The 18539-nt window shown below is 45.6% G+C and overlaps 3 protein-coding genes across 4 annotated transcripts in view; 1 reads left to right on the top strand and 2 right to left on the bottom strand.

Moving 5' to 3' along the window:
* Positions 1–6689: 6689 nt before the first annotated feature.
* On the top strand, positions 6690–8009 carry LOC128302635 (lipase member H-like). Its single transcript, XM_053039500.1, has 4 exons — positions 6690–6816; positions 6883–7063; positions 7122–7312; positions 7378–8009. Exons 1-4 carry the CDS (start codon positions 6690–6692, stop codon positions 8007–8009), a joined length of 1131 nt encoding a protein of 376 aa, XP_052895460.1.
* Positions 8010–8156: 147 nt separating this feature from the next.
* The window catches only part of LOC128305797 (annulin-like), a 28214-nt gene continuing 17831 nt past the window's right edge, over positions 8157–18539 (bottom strand). The window contains exons 1-6 of one of the 2 annotated variants that reach the window (XM_053043409.1): positions 14149–14327; positions 10255–10770; positions 9807–10190; positions 9094–9743; positions 8597–9031; positions 8157–8529 (exon numbers count right to left, since the gene is read on the bottom strand). In XM_053043409.1, the coding sequence (XP_052899369.1) occupies positions 8317–8529; positions 8597–9031; positions 9094–9743; positions 9807–10190; positions 10255–10770; positions 14149–14242 (2292 nt within the window). In that variant the 5' untranslated portion in view covers positions 14243–14327 and the 3' untranslated portion in view covers positions 8157–8316. Of the gene's footprint in view, positions 8530–8596; positions 9032–9093; positions 9744–9806; positions 10191–10254; positions 10771–14148; positions 14328–18539 lie in introns of those variants that run through there. The other variant, XM_053043408.1, reaches the window with a different exon arrangement.
* Positions 15329–17828, bottom strand: LOC128305800 (annulin-like). The gene is made up of 4 exons (XM_053043411.1): positions 17777–17828; positions 17121–17684; positions 15562–17054; positions 15329–15472 (listed from the first exon to the last, which is right to left on the bottom strand). The coding sequence occupies exons 1-4, from the start codon at positions 17826–17828 to the stop codon at positions 15329–15331; spliced, it is 2253 nt and encodes a 750-aa protein (XP_052899371.1).

Raw genomic sequence — 18539 nt, 5'->3', positions numbered from 1 at the left:
AGATGGTGGCATAGGTCCAATAATGTCCATATGAATGTGTGTGAACCTATTGTCTGGCATGGCTATGTGTTCGATCGGTGATCTGTTGTGACGTATTATCTTCGACTTTTGACATGGAATACAGTGCATTACAAAATGTTTGCAATCACGCCGTATTGCTGGCCATACGTATGAGTCGGATACGAGTTTTGTTGTCGATCGAATGCCAGGATGAGATGCACCATGAAACTTTGATATGATCTGCCTGCGAAACTCTTTTGGAATGAAGGGTCTGATTTTCTGGGTGGATATGTCGCAGAAAATTGGTGTCGATGTTAGATGCGTTTGGAATGTCTTTAAGCAAAGCGATGTGTTCGGGTCTGTCAAAAGATGTTGTAACTCTGGATCTGTTCGTTGCTTTACTGCTAGGTCTTCGAAATCTATTGGCTGATTATCGATGGATTCTAAACGGCTTAACATGTCTGCTACTTGATTTTTTGCTCCGGAAATGTGTCTGATGTCCGTGGTGTATTCGCTGATGAAGCTTAAGTGACGTTGTTGAGTTGGACTTGCACGTTCCGGACGTTGTTGGAAAGCTGTAACTAATGGTTTATGATCGGTAAAGATGCAAAACTCACGACCGTCGAGATGATCTTTGAAGTATTTCACAGCTTCGTATATTGCGAGAAGTTCTCGATCGTAAGTGCTGGCTTTCTGTTTGCTTGCGCTTAGCTTACGAGAGAAGTACGCTAGTGGTTGACGTTCATTTTTCCAAATTTGGTGCAATACAGCTCCGATTGCGTTGCCAGATGCGTCTACTTCCAACGCTAATTTGGCATCCGCACAGGGGTGAGCGAGTAGAGTTGCACTAGCTAAATCTTGCTTGCATTGGTGGAAAGCTTTTGTTGTATCTTCGTCCCATGTCAATGGTGTATTGTCGTTGCGAACATTTCCTTGCATCATGTTTTGGAGGATTTGTTGGTTCTTCGCTGCGTGCGGTATGAAGCGACGATAGAAGTTTATGGTTCCCAGGAATCGTTTTAACTGTCTGGCTGTTGTTGGCTGTGGGAAATTTAATATGGCTTCTACCTTCCTTTTTGATGGTTTGATTCCTTCAGCAGTAATCAAATGTCCGAGAAATATTACTTCATTAAGTCCGATTTGACATTTAGCTGCGTTGATGGCTAGTTCATTTTCCTTTAAACGTTGAAAAACCTTACGAAGATGTTCTTTGTGCTGTTCAATGCTGCTAGAAGCGATGCACAAGTCGTCGACGTAAGGGAAAACAAAATCTAGATCGCCTAAAATGTCGTGAAGATGTCGCTGAAGTGTCTGACCTGCATTTCGGAGTCCGAACGTCATGAATTTAAATTCGAACAATCCGAATGGTGTGGTGATAGCGGTTTTTGGAATATCTTCTGGTGCGACCGGAATCTGGTGATAAGCGCGTTGTAGATCGATGCACGAGAATATTGTCTTGTTGTGGAGAATGTTTGAAAAGTCCTGGATATGAGGTATTGGGTATCGATCTGGAACTGTTATAGCGTTTAAGCTCCTGTAATCGCCGCAAGGACGAAATGTTCCATCAGCCTTCTTGACCAGGTGTAGAGGACTGGCCCAAGAACTTTTGGAAGCTTGGCAGATTCCTTGTTCCATTAAGAATCTAAATTCAGCTTTCGCTGCTTCCAGCTTATCAATGGGTAAACGACGTGGACGACAGAAAACAGGTTGGCCAGTAGTAATAATTTGGTGAACAGTTTTTGCACTTGTTTGTTTGCGATTGATATTAAGCATGGTGATGTCTTTGTACTCACTTAATATTTCCGCAAATGGTGATGTTGAATCATACGATTTGATGACTGGCTCGGAAACGCTGCTGATGTTTGATATCTCTAATCGTGTGGTGTTATCGATGATTTTGTTTCGTCGTATATCTACCAACAGATCGTGGTGGCTTAAAAAATCAGCTCCGATGATGGGTGATTTTACATCTGCTATGGTGAATAACCAGGTGAACGGACGACGCAGGCCAATTTTGAGTGTAAGACGTTTTGTGCCGAACGTTGCTATTTTTGTTCCGTTTGCTGCGAAAAGATGTTCTGATGAAGGATTATCGCGTTCCTTTAGTGTTGGCGGAATAACGGAAACGTCTGCACCTGTGTCAATCAGGAAGTTTTGGTGTGAAGCTTGGTCCAAAATATGAATACGGTTTACCTGTTCAAGTTTAGTGCAGCTAGGCTGCACACCACTTAGTTTTTTGGAACCGAAGTGAATTGGCACTTTTTTTCTGGATTTTGATGATTCTCACACTTCTTTGCTGCACTACCATAGCGGCGATGGTAGTAACAGATGAAATAATCACGCTCTCGAGACTGGCTGCGATAATTTCCGTTGTGTCTCCCCGGATGACTGTTTCGTCGATTCCATGGGCGCCGATGCTGCTCTCTTAGTAGATGATCAAATTTCTTGCTTAAGGCGGCGATTTGCGATTCCAGTGATGTTTGATGTTGGATAGGTGATGTAACTTGTACGGAATCTATTTCGTTTCGGGGGGCTTCCATGATCTTATCGGCAACCTGGGCTTGTTCGTCTAAGGTAGCCGTGGACATGGCTGCAAGAATAGAACGAACTGTCGATGGTAATGCTCGCATCCAAATATTGGCCAGGATTTTGTCACTGCATCCTACTCCACCAGTACGTCGCATCTGTGTGAGGAGCGAACTAGGTTTTTGATCACCCAAAGTTACTCCTTCTAACAGGGTGGAAATGCGCTTTGTTTCAGATGGGTGGAAATGAGCCACGACGTCGGTTTTCAGTGTGGAGTATCGGGTCTGGGTTGTCATTTCAGCACAACGAGAAATGGTCGAATATACATGCTTCGCTCGAGTGCCAAGTGCTACTATTAGAGCGTTGAATTTAGTTTTGTCTGCTTTTATGCCGTTCACTTCAAACGCTGCTTCGAGGCAGACAAACCATACATCCACGTCATCGCCGTCGAATGGTGGATAGTTTATCTTTAGCAACTGTAGCTGCGGAGAAACTTCATCCTTAGTCAATGTATTTTCCGGATTTTTCGTCGCATTTTGGGTGTCCTCTTGGCTCGTTGATTTGGTTTCCGGATTCATTTTCACACGTCAGGTTACTGGCAGCGTGGTTTCGCGGGTACACGGTTGTGTTTGTCGGGCGCGGGACGTGTTTTTTTTTTGTCGGGCGCGGAGCGCGATACGCGAGTTGGCTCGTTGAACGCACTGCGAGGGTGCTGCGTGGGGCACCGTTCGTAAGGATTGCCACGTGAAACACAGGATCACTACTATAATATCGTGGAAGATCAACTATGTAGCTTGTCGGGGAACACTAATAAAGTTTGTCAGGGGTCACCAATGTAGCCAATGCTGTGGCCGACAAATATTTTCTTGATCTTTATTATAAACTATTATTAAACTCGTAACCGAAGGAGCAGACCTTTTCACGTTGGCTGTTGGATCCAGACTCTGTTGTGCAGACTGCTAACGCTGCACGGTCTGTATGTGTGTTGTATCCGTGAATACAATCCCTTGCATTGTTTTCAGTGCAACTGCTTGCGCAGTTGCGCTTGTAAGGACGGGGAACTGTATTCCAGGAATTGCTGTCGTTGTTGGGGATTGCGACTGTTCTCTATGTGCTATTGTCCTCTCTTGTTCTCTATGTGCTGATGCGTCTGGGAGTTGTGGCCGGTTCGCCACATATCCTTGGATTTTATATATCCTTGAATATATAAAACATTTGTTTCTATTTGATTAGCTATATCGGCCCGGTTACACGGCTACGCAAGAGAAATATGCAGTGTATTCAAACTCCTTCTTCTTTATTGGCACGACATCTTCAGGATGTTTAAGCCTACCATTTCTGGCTTTTTTTAGACGATTATATGAAATACCAAACGAACCAAACAACATCACGCTGTACATGTCAATATAGTCCCCAAAAACCCTGTAATAATAGCCAACGTATGAGAAACTCTTCTATCACCGGCAATGATAACACGCGAGAGCGGTTCAGCAATATGCATACTGGAGGGGAATTGATGTCAGCTCCTGTTTTGGATGCTCTCTTGGTGTTGGAAATCTGAAAACAGCCCGTTTTGTATGGAATTTCGTACCGGCCGACGGTACGCAGCTGATTATCTCAGTTGTGCATACACACGCAACACAAAACCACACAAGGCGATCATACCGAAGAGCAAACAGTTCCCCTCGCCTGAGTAAAATGTGGATACAGATCACACACGCTACACATAGCCACACACGGCGATCGTATCGCTCGAATGATGAGAGGGAGATCGGCTGCCGATGCTAAATGCGAGCACCGCGAGATAAGCCTCCCACGTGATAAGCCAGGTATGCGAATGATGGAGGGGATTCTTCATCTTGAAGAGAGCGATGGTGTGCGTTGCAGGGTTGGCGTCGTATGTATTGACAAGTCCAGCTCGGTGTTGCTTTGTTTGGGAAAGGCTATATGCGTTGACAAGTTCGGTAGAACTATCGAATGACCGTCAAATGTTGTTGCTGGCAACGATAACTTGCCAATGATTATATTATATTATATTATATGAGATATAAAGGACAATTATATGAGATACCAAAACGAGCCAAACAACATCACGCTGAACATGCCAATAAAGTCCGCAAAAACCCTGTAATAATAGCCAACGTATGAGAAACTCTTCTATCACCGGCAATGATAACACGCGAGAGCGGTTCAGCAATATGCATACTGGAGGGGAATTGATGTCAGCTCCTGTTTTGGATGCTCTCTTGGTGTAGGAAATCTGAAAACAGCCGGTTTTGTATGGAATTTCGTACCGGCCGACGGTACGCAGCTGATTATCTCAGTTGTGCATACACACGCAACACAAAACCACACAAGGCGATCATACCGAAGAGCAAACAGTTCCCCTCGCCTGAGTAAAATGTGGATACAGATCACACACGCTACACATAGCCACACACGGCGATCGTATCGCTCGCTCTCCAGGAATGGTGAGAGCGAGATCGGATGCCGATGCTAAATGCGAGCACCGCGTGATAAGCCTCCCACGTGATAAGCCAGGTATTCGAATGAGGGAGGGGATACTTCATCTTAAAGAGAGCGATGGTGTGCGTTGCAGGGTTGGCGTCGTATGTATTGACAAGTCCAGCTCGGTGTTGCTTTGTTCGGGAAAGGTTATATGCGTTGACAAGTTCGGTAGAACTATCGAATGACCGTCAAATGTTGTTGCTGGCAACGATAACTTGCCAATGATTATATTATATTATATTATATGAGATGTAAAGGACAATTATATGAGATACCAAAACAAGCCAAACAACATCACGCTGAACATGTCGATATAGTCTCCAAAAACCCTGTAATAATAGCCAACGTGTGAGAAACTCTTCTATCACTGGCAATGTTAACACGCGTGAGCGGTTCAGCTATATGCACGCTGGAGGGGAATTGATGTCAGCTCCTGTTTTGGATGCTCTCTTGGTGTCGAAAATCTGAAAACGGCTGGTTTTGTATGGAATTTCGTACCGGGCGACGGCAAGTTTTTACGCATTTTTTTATCGACTGGTGGAGATTTAAGCGCATGCGCAAGACACGAAAATAATGTGCGTGGAACGATCGACATGGTGCGGATGGAGTTCTTAAAACAGAATGTTCAAAAATAACCACGTTTATCAAATAATACACCCCCATTATACTTACGTATTGTTTTATCAATAAAAATACTTTCGGATGGTACTTGTTGCGAAACGAAAATCGCGAATTTAAGAGTCGAAAGACAATAATTAATTTGCATTGCTGTTAGTATTTTCAGTTGTGTTTCATTTGTTTGTTTGTTCATTTTTTTATTACACTCTTGCCTTTACAACAAGGTATGTATGGTTTGTATGGAATTTCGTATCAGCCGGCGGAAAGTTTGAGCGAGATGAAGGATCCTCCCGCAATGATGGTCCAAGGACAATCCGTACGAAAGATGTTTTGTAGATCGATCGATCGACACGCGACAGGAACCGACTCTTGCACCGGGACTATCATAGGAAAATTAGACAAATGTGGTTGCAGATCATTTCAAGGGCCTCAACGCCCATCCTCCCCCTCCTGCATCGTTTTTAAAATTAGAGGCCCCAACTATAATTCCACCCTGGGCCTCCAAAGGGATTGATCCTCCACTGAAAGTTACCCAAATTCCCTCCCGGTCATTGTCAATGTGACACGTTCCGAAAATATGGTCAAACATCACAGCAACCTTTCGTACACGTAGTTGACCTCATACAAGACCTTCAGCTTGGGTGACCACAACAAGTGTTGTTGACACGGTTCAAACCTCGACAAATTATCCCAATTTTGTTAATCACACTTACCTCTTTTTTTAACTTCGACGATATGCTATCCACACTCAGCTGATAATGCTGTCGGTGTACTGACGTGATACAGTTTATTAGCAGCCACCAGTGTCGCTTGGAGCCTTGAAGCTGATGATCGGCATGATTGTGATCTCTGTGAGCGTCAGTCACCATGAACTTTGCGGAACCGTACAAACAGTCGCGGACGAGGTGTATTTAGGTGTTTTTTTCCATTTCGTTCGGCTGTGCATTGCTTTAGATCCACATACCCCTCCTCTTCCGTGTGACGCTAATGAACGGTAATGTCCGCACGTCTAATGGTGTCTTCCGATCAGTGGATGGATGGGTAACGATATACTGTCGATTACTGTGCTCAGTTCATGTGCACAATTCGCACCGTTCGGCAGCATGTTCGAATACCTTATTCCGCTAATGTGTCAATATGTATTCCTTCAGGAGCTCTTTGAATGTTAGTGTGCGCTGCGTTCTTCCCGGTCTGTGCGTTGACGATTAGCTTGTGTGATCTCTTTTTCAGTAAACTGTGATATACAGCAGCTGAAAGCGGTCGATCCCAACTATGGCGTTACGTGGATGTTTATGCCGGACGACCAAGGCAATCCGATCATTGTCGATCTTACCGTACCGAACGATACGAGCTCATCCGCCGGAAGGAGGAACCAAATTCACGAAGATGTCGTGTTTTACTATTACCGGCAGTAAGTGTGCCAAGCATTTCTCTTCCTCGATATTAATCCTGCACTTGATTCTTTACAGAGCCACCATCAACTCACCCAGCTCGTTTCGCTTCATCAATGACCCAGCGACACCGTTGGCACTGAATGACACCTATGATCCAACACTACCCACCAAGTTCGTCATACACGGATGGAAGAACTCGGTCGCTAGCCCTGTGTCCCAAAACATCAAGAATAGCTACCTCCGGCGGGAAGATCTTAACGTGATCGGTAACTTGCATATCCGATTTTTTATGTCAAGACCGCCTTTTAATCTCTTCCCACATTACTTCCAGTGGTCGACTGGAGTCCGTTGGCATCGGACACACTGTACTTCCGGGCTGCTTCATCAACGCGAGACGTAGGAAGACACGTCGGTGGGTTGATCGATCGCATGGTGGTGGAGCGCGACACAAATCTGAACGATGTTCACGTCATTGGACACAGTCTCGGTGCACACACATCCGGATTCACGGGGCAATCGATACGGAGTGGAAGGGTTGCGCGCGTTACTGGGCTTGATCCGGCACTGCCCGGATTTACCGATCAACAGCCGGATAAATTGCTCGATCCGAGCGATGCACAGTTCGTCGACGTGATACACACGTGTGCCGGGATGCTGGGACATGATCGCAATCTTGGTCATGTGGATTTTTGGCCCAATGGAGGACGTGTCAATCAGCCAGGATGTGGCGGAATCGATGATTTCGTGGGAGCTTGTAGTCACGGACGTTCCTACGAGTTTTACGCCGAATCGGTCACACGTCCGGCAGCGTTCGCAGCATATCCATGTCGCAGTGCGGACGAATTTCGCGAAGCCAAATGTCGATCTCATTCGATTCCGATGGGTGACGCCACACCCACCACTGCTCGGGGCAACCATTTTCTCGAAACGAACGCTAAACCGGAATATGGGAAAGGTGACTAGAGAGTACGCGGCTTTTCTCGTCCCTACTTTCCATGATACAGAACTCGAATTCTGTTAGTGCTTAATCGAAGACTGAACTCCTCTACTTCGTTGTTGCTCCCCTATGCTTCGTCGGTTGGTTGGTTTGTGTACTGTTTATGTGTTTTACTTTATTATGTTATTAAATATACTTTAACTTTTTCAAAACAATGTTAACACATTACGAACGTCATGTTGGCAGTTAGTGGGTAGTACAACAGATAGACCAAGAATCAAAGAGAGAGTGATGTCAGTGGTGACTAAACAATGGCAAGTTCTTTGGCGTCCCCTAGTCGATAACGTCAGTACGGGCAATGATCGCGTTATCTTCCACCTCCATAATGATGTCTTCCGGTCGAGGATGTGCAATGAACGCCAAGAACCCATCGACATCGTCCAATTCCTTGGAAGTGAACTTGGCAGCCAGTGTCATGCGTCCCGAGTAGGGTGGTGTCATAGTGAAGGTATTCGAAACCTTCTCTCCTGGAGCTATTTCCGGGTGCTAAAAAATACATGTAAATTTTACCAAACTGCTACTGTATGTAAAACTTACGTATCTAACCCATTACCTTAAATAGTAGCGGCTTCCCAATGCCCGATCCCTCGACATGGAACACACCCTTGCGCAACGGTATCGGCAGTGGGTTCTCGAGCGTAAACTGAACCTCCACGGGTGCCTGAGATATCGGCTTTCCCAGCAGCGATATCTTTATATCGGGTTTACGCACACGGAAATCGTCCTGAGCGTAAAACTCAAACTCCGTATCCAGTACCGTGGCCATACAGGAAATGTTGAATGCTGCCTGATCACGCAATTTGCGATAGTACTCCTGGAACTCGACTACCATGCGTATAAACTCCTCGGTGCCGGGCTCGAGCGTAACAGAGAACGTGTCCACCTTTACGCTATCCCGGTCCTTTCCCGTATACAGTACGCTATCAACGTGCAGTGAACCTTCGGCAACGTGTCGATTTTCTGATGATCGATTTTTGACGTGCAAAATCTGTGGACAAGAAAATCCTCTTTTACTGTTCAAAACCGCGCCTCAATCCCAGCCAAACTTACCACACTAAACGGCTCGCCAATCTTGATATCATCACGCAGCTCAAAGTTAAAATATACCTCGTTAAACTCCTCGTTCAGATAGTACCGACTGAAGTAGCTGTTAGCTTGCTTGAGCGCCTTCAGCATCGTGGCACGTTCCTTTTCCGATTTTTCCGCAAATTTGTAGCTTGCGGTTATATCCTCGCGCTCCCATCGACCGACTGCTTTCGTGCTGATAAACAGTCCAATTCCTAGCACATCTTTCCGCAGCAGCTTTAGCGGGTGCTGTGGTCCCGTATATCTCCAGAACACCTTGTCGGCATTAACCTCCGCGAAGAGGAAATTATTGTCGTACGGTTTCAGCACCTCGCCCAACTTCACGGCCAGTACGGATGCCGGACCGCAGCGGTACATTCCGTCCGACGATTCTTGCGGAGTTGCATCGATCGCTTGCCATCCACCGTAGTCCCCGTCCGAGCTGATGCCCAGATCTGGTCGTTGCATCCACACCTCGTTCCACACGTGATAGTTCCAGATCGAGTCGGCATTCATTTCTTCCATAATTTTGCCACTCTTGTCTACGAAGTAATCCACCGTCAGTGAGGCTTGCGTGTCGTGCGCTGAAGAGTAGTTCGTCACCACCCGGGACGGTATTCCAATTGCCCGAGCAACTGTCAAGATTGAAACAAATTAATAATGCTGTTTCTACACGCTGGCGCTCGCCACAATCTTACTCGTCGATACAACGCCGGCAAATACCCAGCATTGGGCAAACTTGACCGGTTTCTGCTTCTTGTAGAATTGTTGCATAATCTCCACCGAACCAACCCACTTCGTTGGGGGAGTTCCTCCCGAGTAGTCTGTACTCCAGTTTCCCAGCAGTGCTCCATCGTCGTCCGGTGAGTTGACGGCGGCCGAAATGGCACGACACACTCGAACCGGATCGCCACGGTGTGTAGCACTAACCTTGCCGATTTTCGTGATCAACAGCAGCGAGCAGTCCAGGATGTGTTTTTCAAACTGGCCAAACTTCCACACCGAAGGACGCAATCGGTTGTACGATCCACGATAGATGAGAGTCGTGTCACTCATCACGTACTCGTGGCGGTGTGCTTTCTCTGTAAAGTAAAACACTCTGTTATTCGTGCACACTGATCCGAAACTACCTCAGCTATTACACACCTTCCATGTACACCAGATCATCGGGGCACCAGGGATTAAAGAGTACGTAGAACGCCTGGGGAAGCGAATAACTTTTACCGAACGCATCGCTAAGCAGCTTTGTATCGATGTCCAACTTCCACTGGCCGATTGGAGCCGTTGCAGCGGGTTTGACCAAAATCTCCAGCAGATCTCCATGGATTGCCTCGATTGCTGCACCCCACTCCTGCGGTTCACTCAGCTGCTCGGGAAATTGATTCACCGGAATACCGACCAGCGTCGCATGTCCGTGCGTTGGCTGGTCCTCATCGGCTACGGTAAAAATTAAACTCAACGCGTCCCGACTTCGATCGTACGGTCGATCGCATACCAAACGCAACCGGAACGGTTGTCCACGGCGTACGACTAGCTTCGGTATCTTGCCACTATACTCGTCCCGGCTCATCAACTCATATCGCATGGTGTGGTGATCCTTGCCATTCTCTTCAATGCAAAGATCGACGGATCTTACCGTTAGCACGTCAGCGGATGGAGAATCTAGAAGAAAAAGAGACATAAAAATACAATAACTTCAATCGTTCATTAGTGTGAGGAGCAGCCTTCCCAGGGAAATCCATTATTTGTGTAATAACTAACTTTAATTTAATAAATCAACCGCTCCATCAATCAAATAAATGGCCAAACCGTAGGTGCCATTTGTCTCGGTTCGTAGTGACGGCTTCGGGCGTAAAATGATTTTCCCATCGCTTTTGCCAGATGAGGTAACCCAGTGCGACGAGTGTTATGCATGCTTTTGCGATAATTGTAAAGTGATTCTATTTCAAGTGTAGCCCCGTCTTGGAGATGAATCAGATTGCGTCTTCTTTCCACATCCGGTCAATCATACAAATGGAGTTCCCCGCGGTTCCTTGACTCATGCCAACACACTGGACGTTGGAAATATTCTGAGGAATTTATTCTTATTCTGTACAACAATACTACATCATCTTCCGCAAGGAATTCTGCTGAATTTTATTGACCCATCACACGGCGTCAATGGTCGTCGTTCTACTTAAAAGGTGATAAATGGGTCAATGTCGAAAAGGCAATGCCAGTCGCTCGTTTGTGTTGTCATATCATTTCACGTAATTCACGGTTTCTTCGCGCCTAGCTGCGTGTGATCATCGAGCGAGTAGTGGCTGGAGCAACTAAATACACCAAACCTGAAGTGTAAACTAACTTCAATCACCTATTTATTACAGCATCTAGCTTCGTTGGGCGCCATCTATCATCTTTCAATTAGCAATAAAACACTTCTGCTTTTGTGCATTCTTTTCAACTCACGCTTCGAAACCCGCCAAGTTCTCACGCCCGAGATTGGCAATCGTTTTGTTCGGCTCCCGATTGTTTATTTATCGATCGTTACCCATCGTTCGAGATTATACATCAGCGATCGGCACCATCATTTACCGGATGATCCCTCCCATACCACGGGCTCCATCGAAGCGCGTTGAAAATCAAATTGACAACATGTTTCACTCATCCACCTTCGTACGCGAGTTTTATGAATGAATCAAACCGAGAACGAGGGAAAAGAACCTTCACTTTCTACCCCTAGCAATCAATCTGCCGTTGGCGACAGACGGGAGGTGATGATTGCGGATCTTCGCTCACATGGGCCTGTGGGCGACGGAACGCATCATCGGGTAGGTGACGAGCGGGTGAGTTGTTAGCAGCACAAACAGCAAAGCAAATCTGAAGTAGCGCGTTACGGTCGTGCCACGAGCATGCCTTGTTCGGCATCATTAACATACAATAAAATTCACGGACGCAAAAGCTTGCTCGTGCCGCACGTCTCGTGTAGTAAAAAAAAATCAAGTAACGGAGAAAACCGGTGAAGTTAAGCGAAGTTGCACCTTCGTATGTTAAATTCATGCATAATTTTACTACGATAGAAAACAGTTTTTTTACAGAAAAATTTAAAGTTACTAGTACAGACTAGCTTATACATGTCTAATACGGAGAAGTCAACATAAAAGCTTTTAAAAAACGAAGGGAATCTTTTATGGGAATGTACAACATTTCTATATCTGAACCTAAGGAATTAATTGAACAATACATTAACGATTCAACAGTTGAATAATATATAACAACTGGCAAATAATCTTAACCTTAGCCTCTAGGTCTATTTCTAGAGAAGAGTTTTATGTAACATATCAGAAGTAACTCATTAGGGATGGAATGCGAGACTCTCGTTAGTGTGCTGCTCCCTATTTTTATAGCATCCATAGGAAGACAAACCTTCTTATGGTGCAACGATTTCCAGTTCCTAAAAGTGTGCTTATTTAAACTTACGGATAAGCTTATTTAAAGCGTCAAATTCAAATAACCCTTTTGTAGGTATGGTTGACACTTATACGCTGTTTAAAAGTTCCGGGATAGTAAATTGTGCCTGCTAATGTTGACAGTTGCAAATCCCGCGTACTACCTTCCACATAATAATTTCAATCATTTTAGTTCAATTGAGTTCTCATTATAATCTGAACCAATCTCTCGTGCCCATAGCAAATATCAAACATACCGACAACAATGCGGCATTTGTTTTTATAACGCTTAATTTAAATCCTTGAGCAACTGCTCCGGTTTGCGTTCGGGTGCACACTCCACAACGATCATTAAAAACCAATCTCGACGCTCAACTGCCGCTCCCGCGTAATATGCGGTTCCGCCTCCTACATGATGGAACGGCCACGCATACCACAGCTCTCTTATAGTTCGATCCGACCAGGGAAGTTAGGTTTGCATTTGATGACATCCCCAAAGACCTCCGGTGGCTAGCCCATGTCCCACTGAAACACTTCATTCGCAGTGACTATATTAAGGAAATGTCTACCTAAACGATGACTTTTGGTCCGAGCGACGAACAAACGCCTACAGAGGGGTGTCCAAAAAGCGCTCAATTCGCGCATTAGCTAGCCGCATCTAGCTCGCTCTATGACCTTGCACATCATCATCCATCCAGCTTGCATACGCAACAGGCGTTCAATATTCGCACGCACCAATGGAACCGTTTAGCGCTGGCGAATATTTACCAAACGTTAAGATAAACATTGTGTGCGATGTGTGGTTTATTATGGATGTGCGGTGCATAATTCGCTTTCCTTGCTTTTCATACAGGTTTTGTCGAATCCACCACCCCGAACGAAGGTCATTAAAAAGACGGTTTTGTTTTGTTTTTGACTTCTTTGGCTAGACAGCGTGTTCGAGGCAATCGGTTCTCTAGTATGAAATCATCACAGCGTTCGCAGATACTGTCGTCGTTTACATTCACCACTATTTGGATACTGCAGATTTTGTTTGCAAATTCGAGAATGCACACCTTCGGCGTCGGAATACAAATACTTCAGATTTACATATGGTACAGCTGTACATTCGGAATGACCATGTTCCGATGACATTGCTTCCGGCGTTGAATGCCTGCTATTTATCACTGGCGTCAGGCGTACATTACTTAATCATACTACTTGCACTTCGGTTAAGTAACTCATTCTACCAACGAGTGGACAATCCAGGATTGGAATCAAGCTATTTTTAGCCTGCTGATCACTGTACGCGAGAATTTCGTACCTCGGCGCAGAGGGACGAAGGCGATCGATAATGATTTGTGTATTATCCTACACGATCGGACGCGAGATCACGTACGCGATGATCGGCACTTCGTTGGAAGATTAACGGTGCGTAAGCCATTTGCTCTTTACGGGGTTTCAACAACGAATCGCTTTGAAACGTGCTATTTAAAATGCACTTTGTTTTCATCACAATTGAAGAATATGCACCGCTTTAAGGTCTCTGCCGTACTTGCTTATATTTCCTTACACAATTTTGTTTATGAACTAAATGAAAAACTAAACCATTTAACCACTCCAGCATACTTACACTCGGGAGAAGACCATATGATCGGGCGACGGATGCGTTTCCTGCGCCACGATGTTGGGAGATATCTCTCCACATAATCGTACAAATAACTCATTCTTCGCACTTCACTACCGACACTTTCGCGGGTTAAAGATCAATCACAGCCAGAACCTCAGAACACCATGCACAAAGCGACGGAATTGCGCTCCGCACTCGTCGAACGGTTAAATTCATCTGCCAACCGATACCCGTGCGTGCTATGCCGATCACTAGTTCGATCGGTCCCACACAGCTTCCCCGAGGAGTCTCTCACACACCGAACCACGATCGTGACGGTTAGGAATTGTTTACCGCGAGTGAACCACCAACGGGTAATATCTTTGACGCGATCTCCAGTGCGAATGGCACTCAAAATAAGGGTGGCATAGGGGGCGGGTGATCTGCACGGTAGATGTATCAAAAACCCTCAACATAAGCAAGGGTGTAGCATAAGATCATTTGTCAAATCAGCATGAAGGGCTATGAATCATGTATGCGGATTTTCGGGTGAAGCACGAGATCCGCAAACGATCATCATGGAATTTGATGATGTCATTACTCCCATTGAACGACACCTCTCATTGTCGATGGTACGAGTCGCCTCCGGCGGGGACATTACGTCGTAAACTAAGACGTCATGAAAGTCATTCGCCATCTCATTGTTCCATCTCAAACTGTTCCACTGTAGTGTGAAGTCTCGTTTAGTTGAGCTCAATTTAATTTATGCTTTTCATCTCTCTTTCCTATTCACTTCTATTCTCTATTCTAAATGACCTGCTGGGGCATGTTTGTCTTACATTGATTAACTAACACTCACATACGGAACCGGTCAAACAGTGTAGGTAGTAATGGCGCCGTATGACGACAACGTCAGTCTGGGTTCGAATCTTTACTGGACTGGACTTTACAGATTGATGGCTAATCCCAAGGTCAAGGTTAGAGTTCTTCTAGCGTCTCGATTAAGAGACGGAAGTTAACTCGTTAACTCGGGATAGTCCTTTTGCGCAACTAGGGGAAGATCAGGAGGACTTGTTTAAGACTGTGTGTCAATGTTCCAAAATGTGTGTCGTATTTTGAGGTAATACAGTTCTCCGTGTTTTATTCTTCGGATTATATTTACTATAAATTATCCTCTTATATATCCTCCATATTTCATTCCTCGTTAAGGAATTTGTATCATCAGAGCTCCGTGTACGTTTTTCAGCTCGTTGGAGATAAAAGATGCAGATACAGTCATTTTTCCTCTAACCGTTAAATTTATAGGATAAATAAATTGTATTGTTTCACCGACCGGGATGAGATCGTACTGGAAAGACATAAAAATAAATAAAATCACAATCACATTTGTTGTATTCACAGATCTTCGCTCGCGGGAATAAACCGTCCATATCATACCTTTTTCACAAACGGATCGGTAAAGCGCGATCCTTCCACTGTGAAGCGACCCCGGGTTAGAGGAACTGGAAGCGGATTCCGCAAATCCACCTGTACGGCTATCGGGCCCGCAGCGCTGTGCTCGATCAGCGTCATCTCAACCGATGGTGGTGTGAGTTGGAAATTTTGCATCTTCAAGTACGTCTTATCACTACCATCCACCTTTGCCGTACAGATCACTTTGAGGTTCGTTTTGTTCGTTACAGATTTGTGGTATTCATCAAACTCCAACAGCACCAGGATCGTTTTGGATTCCAGCGGTTCCAGCTTGGCAGCAATCGGTGTCTTCTTCAGCGTTTCCATGTGTCGCCCGGTGTAGTCGGAATCTTTTAGCACCAAATTCCCACTTACCTCGACCGAACGACCAATGGTGTTACTGGTAACGATCAACTCGAACTGGAACGTCGTACCAATCGTCATCTCTTCGTCAGACTTTATTTCCAGCTTTATCAATTCCTCGTCGCCGTTGCTTGTGCTCACCATGTGGTCGAGTAAGAGTTTCGAGACCGCGGCACTAGTAAAGCGCTGACAGTTGTACTGCATGGCCAATGTCATTACCTCGCGTTCCTCCTTCGAGTTTTCCGGATGCTTGTACTGATCGGTAATGTCCACTCGCTTGTTCGTCCCGATCGCCTTCGTGCTCATGTCCCGCCCAATTTGACTCGTGTTGATCTCGATCGGTTTCGGCAAATTCTGATCGCTGCCGATCGTCCAATAGATGACGTCGGCATTCACCTCCGCGTAGATAAACTCACCATCGTACGGTATATGTACGAGACCCTGTTTGATCGCAGCGACAGGACACGGGCCGCACTTGTACATGCCGTCGGAAAGTTGCTGCGGTGTCGCATCTATCACCTGCCAACCGTCAAGGGTGGAATTTTGAAGATCTTTCCGCTTCATCCACGTCTCATTCCATACGTGATAATTCCAGACCGAATCCACCGATATGTCGGCGGGCGTATTACCCGTGTCATCCACATAGTAGTCGATCGAAAGTGACGCATCATGATCACCGGCAGAATCGAAGTTGGTGATCACTCGACACGGTATGCCGATTGCACGGCAAACACTCGTTGCCAGACCAGAGTACACCCAGCACTGACCGTATTTCACTGTCGTTCCCGTGTTGTAGAACTCCTGCAGTATCTTCACGGAACCGCTCCAGGAAGTTGGCGGTGTACCGTCGCTGTATTCTCCGGACCAATTTCCCTGCAGTACTCCGTACCCGCTCGCACTGTTTAGTGCACCGCTTAGTGCTCTGGTAACAAGCACCGGATTGCCGGATGAAGCTGCCTTCACATTACCAACCTCCGACAAGATGAACAGCGCACAATCGAGAATATCGGGTTCATACTGACCGGTGAACCAACTGTCCATACGAAATCCCTTGTTTGATGGTTTGCAAATGAATGTACTATCATCCAAGACGTACTCTTCCTTGCTAGCTTCATCTACGAAAGAAAAGGACAATGTTAGCTCCCAATTTAAATGGAGCTCGAACAGCTCGAACGAAATACCTTCCATGTACACCGCATCTGCTTTGCACCAGGGATTGTACAGCACGTACATGTGGTCCTTTATCGTAACTGCCATTTTTGCATCGGTCGCGTCCAATCGGGTGTGGAATTGTACCGTCCACCGTGCTACCGGCGCATAGGACGGCGTTCTGACGTTCAGCGTCAACTCCACCTTACCTTTCGGCACATCCTTACTCTCCACCAGCACGGCTCCCCAGTCATCCGCCGGTTCCTCATCTGCCGTCGGCACAGCAATATTGTCCGGGTGCTGCACCACAACATACGTCTCGGTTCCGCTTCCAAAACAAGCCCTATCCGAGGCGAAGGGCAATACCCGGAACACCAGCACCATCGTGTCCACGGACGGATCAAACCTACGATTGCAAACCAACCGTACGGTGAATGGTGCACCCCGTCTGACGACCAACTGTCGGGAACGTTTGGTTGGACGCGATTTCACCATCACTTCGTAGGAGCTCGTGTGAAAGGATTTTCCATTTTCATCAAAGCACAGATCGATCGTATCGATCTCCAGCACGTCCTGCATCGTACTGTTCGTCGCCGCTAATGAAGAAGGGTGAAACAATGGAACGCACTCGTACCGTTATCACTTTCACTACGATCACTACATCTTCCGACCACTGGCACAAGCTTACCTTTACGCGGTGGCCATATTCGGTAGGTGTAAGGGTTTGCGACAGAACCCATTATTACGCAGAATTATTTGAAGTGACTGAACTGAACTTCAGCATGTTTGTCAGTACCTACTTATATAGGTGCGCCATTCGATCTGGAAAACGGTTCTGCGATCGTTACGAATCGTTGTTAATAATTGGTACAATATTGTTTAACACTGTTTGCGCAAACGAGCCACAGTCCCTTAGTGGAGCCAAGAAATTGAACAACCCTAACGACAATAAGTTTCCATGGGCAACTTCGCGATTGTTTAAAACAGTCCACAACGGTTGATCATTAGCTTGAAAACAAATTATGGCATGGTCTAAATCTAGCTCAAGCTAACCACACACGTACCCCATGATGGCAAAAGTAGATGGTAATTGAATATGGTAGAATTCTGGATGAAATTTAAATGGATTACAAACAATTAAACATGTTTCAAAAACATAGATGTTAAATGACACTTCCTACGAAGATTTTATTATAACATTAGAACTGTTCTAGCTTAACAAATGGTAAAACTCTCCTGCTTTATACCATGAACAAGGGCACTCACAATGAGTACAAAATCGATTAGTAAGTACTCACTCAATCAATTTGAATCGTTAGACATGGGAAGCGATAAAATATACGGTATAATGGTTGATAAAAATTCCACAACCGAGTTTTCTGCTGTTGTTAGTAGCGTGTGCTACTGTTGTTTTTATTCATTCGTATACCCAGAGAGTTGACTCAATTCTA

The sequence above is a fragment of the Anopheles moucheti genome, chromosome 3, assembly GCF_943734755.1.
Source record: "Anopheles moucheti chromosome 3, idAnoMoucSN_F20_07, whole genome shotgun sequence".
Classification (NCBI taxonomy): Eukaryota; Metazoa; Arthropoda; class Insecta; order Diptera; family Culicidae; genus Anopheles; species Anopheles moucheti.
The sequence above is the reverse complement of the archived record's forward strand: the minus strand, read 5'-3'. Positions and strand labels throughout refer to the sequence as shown.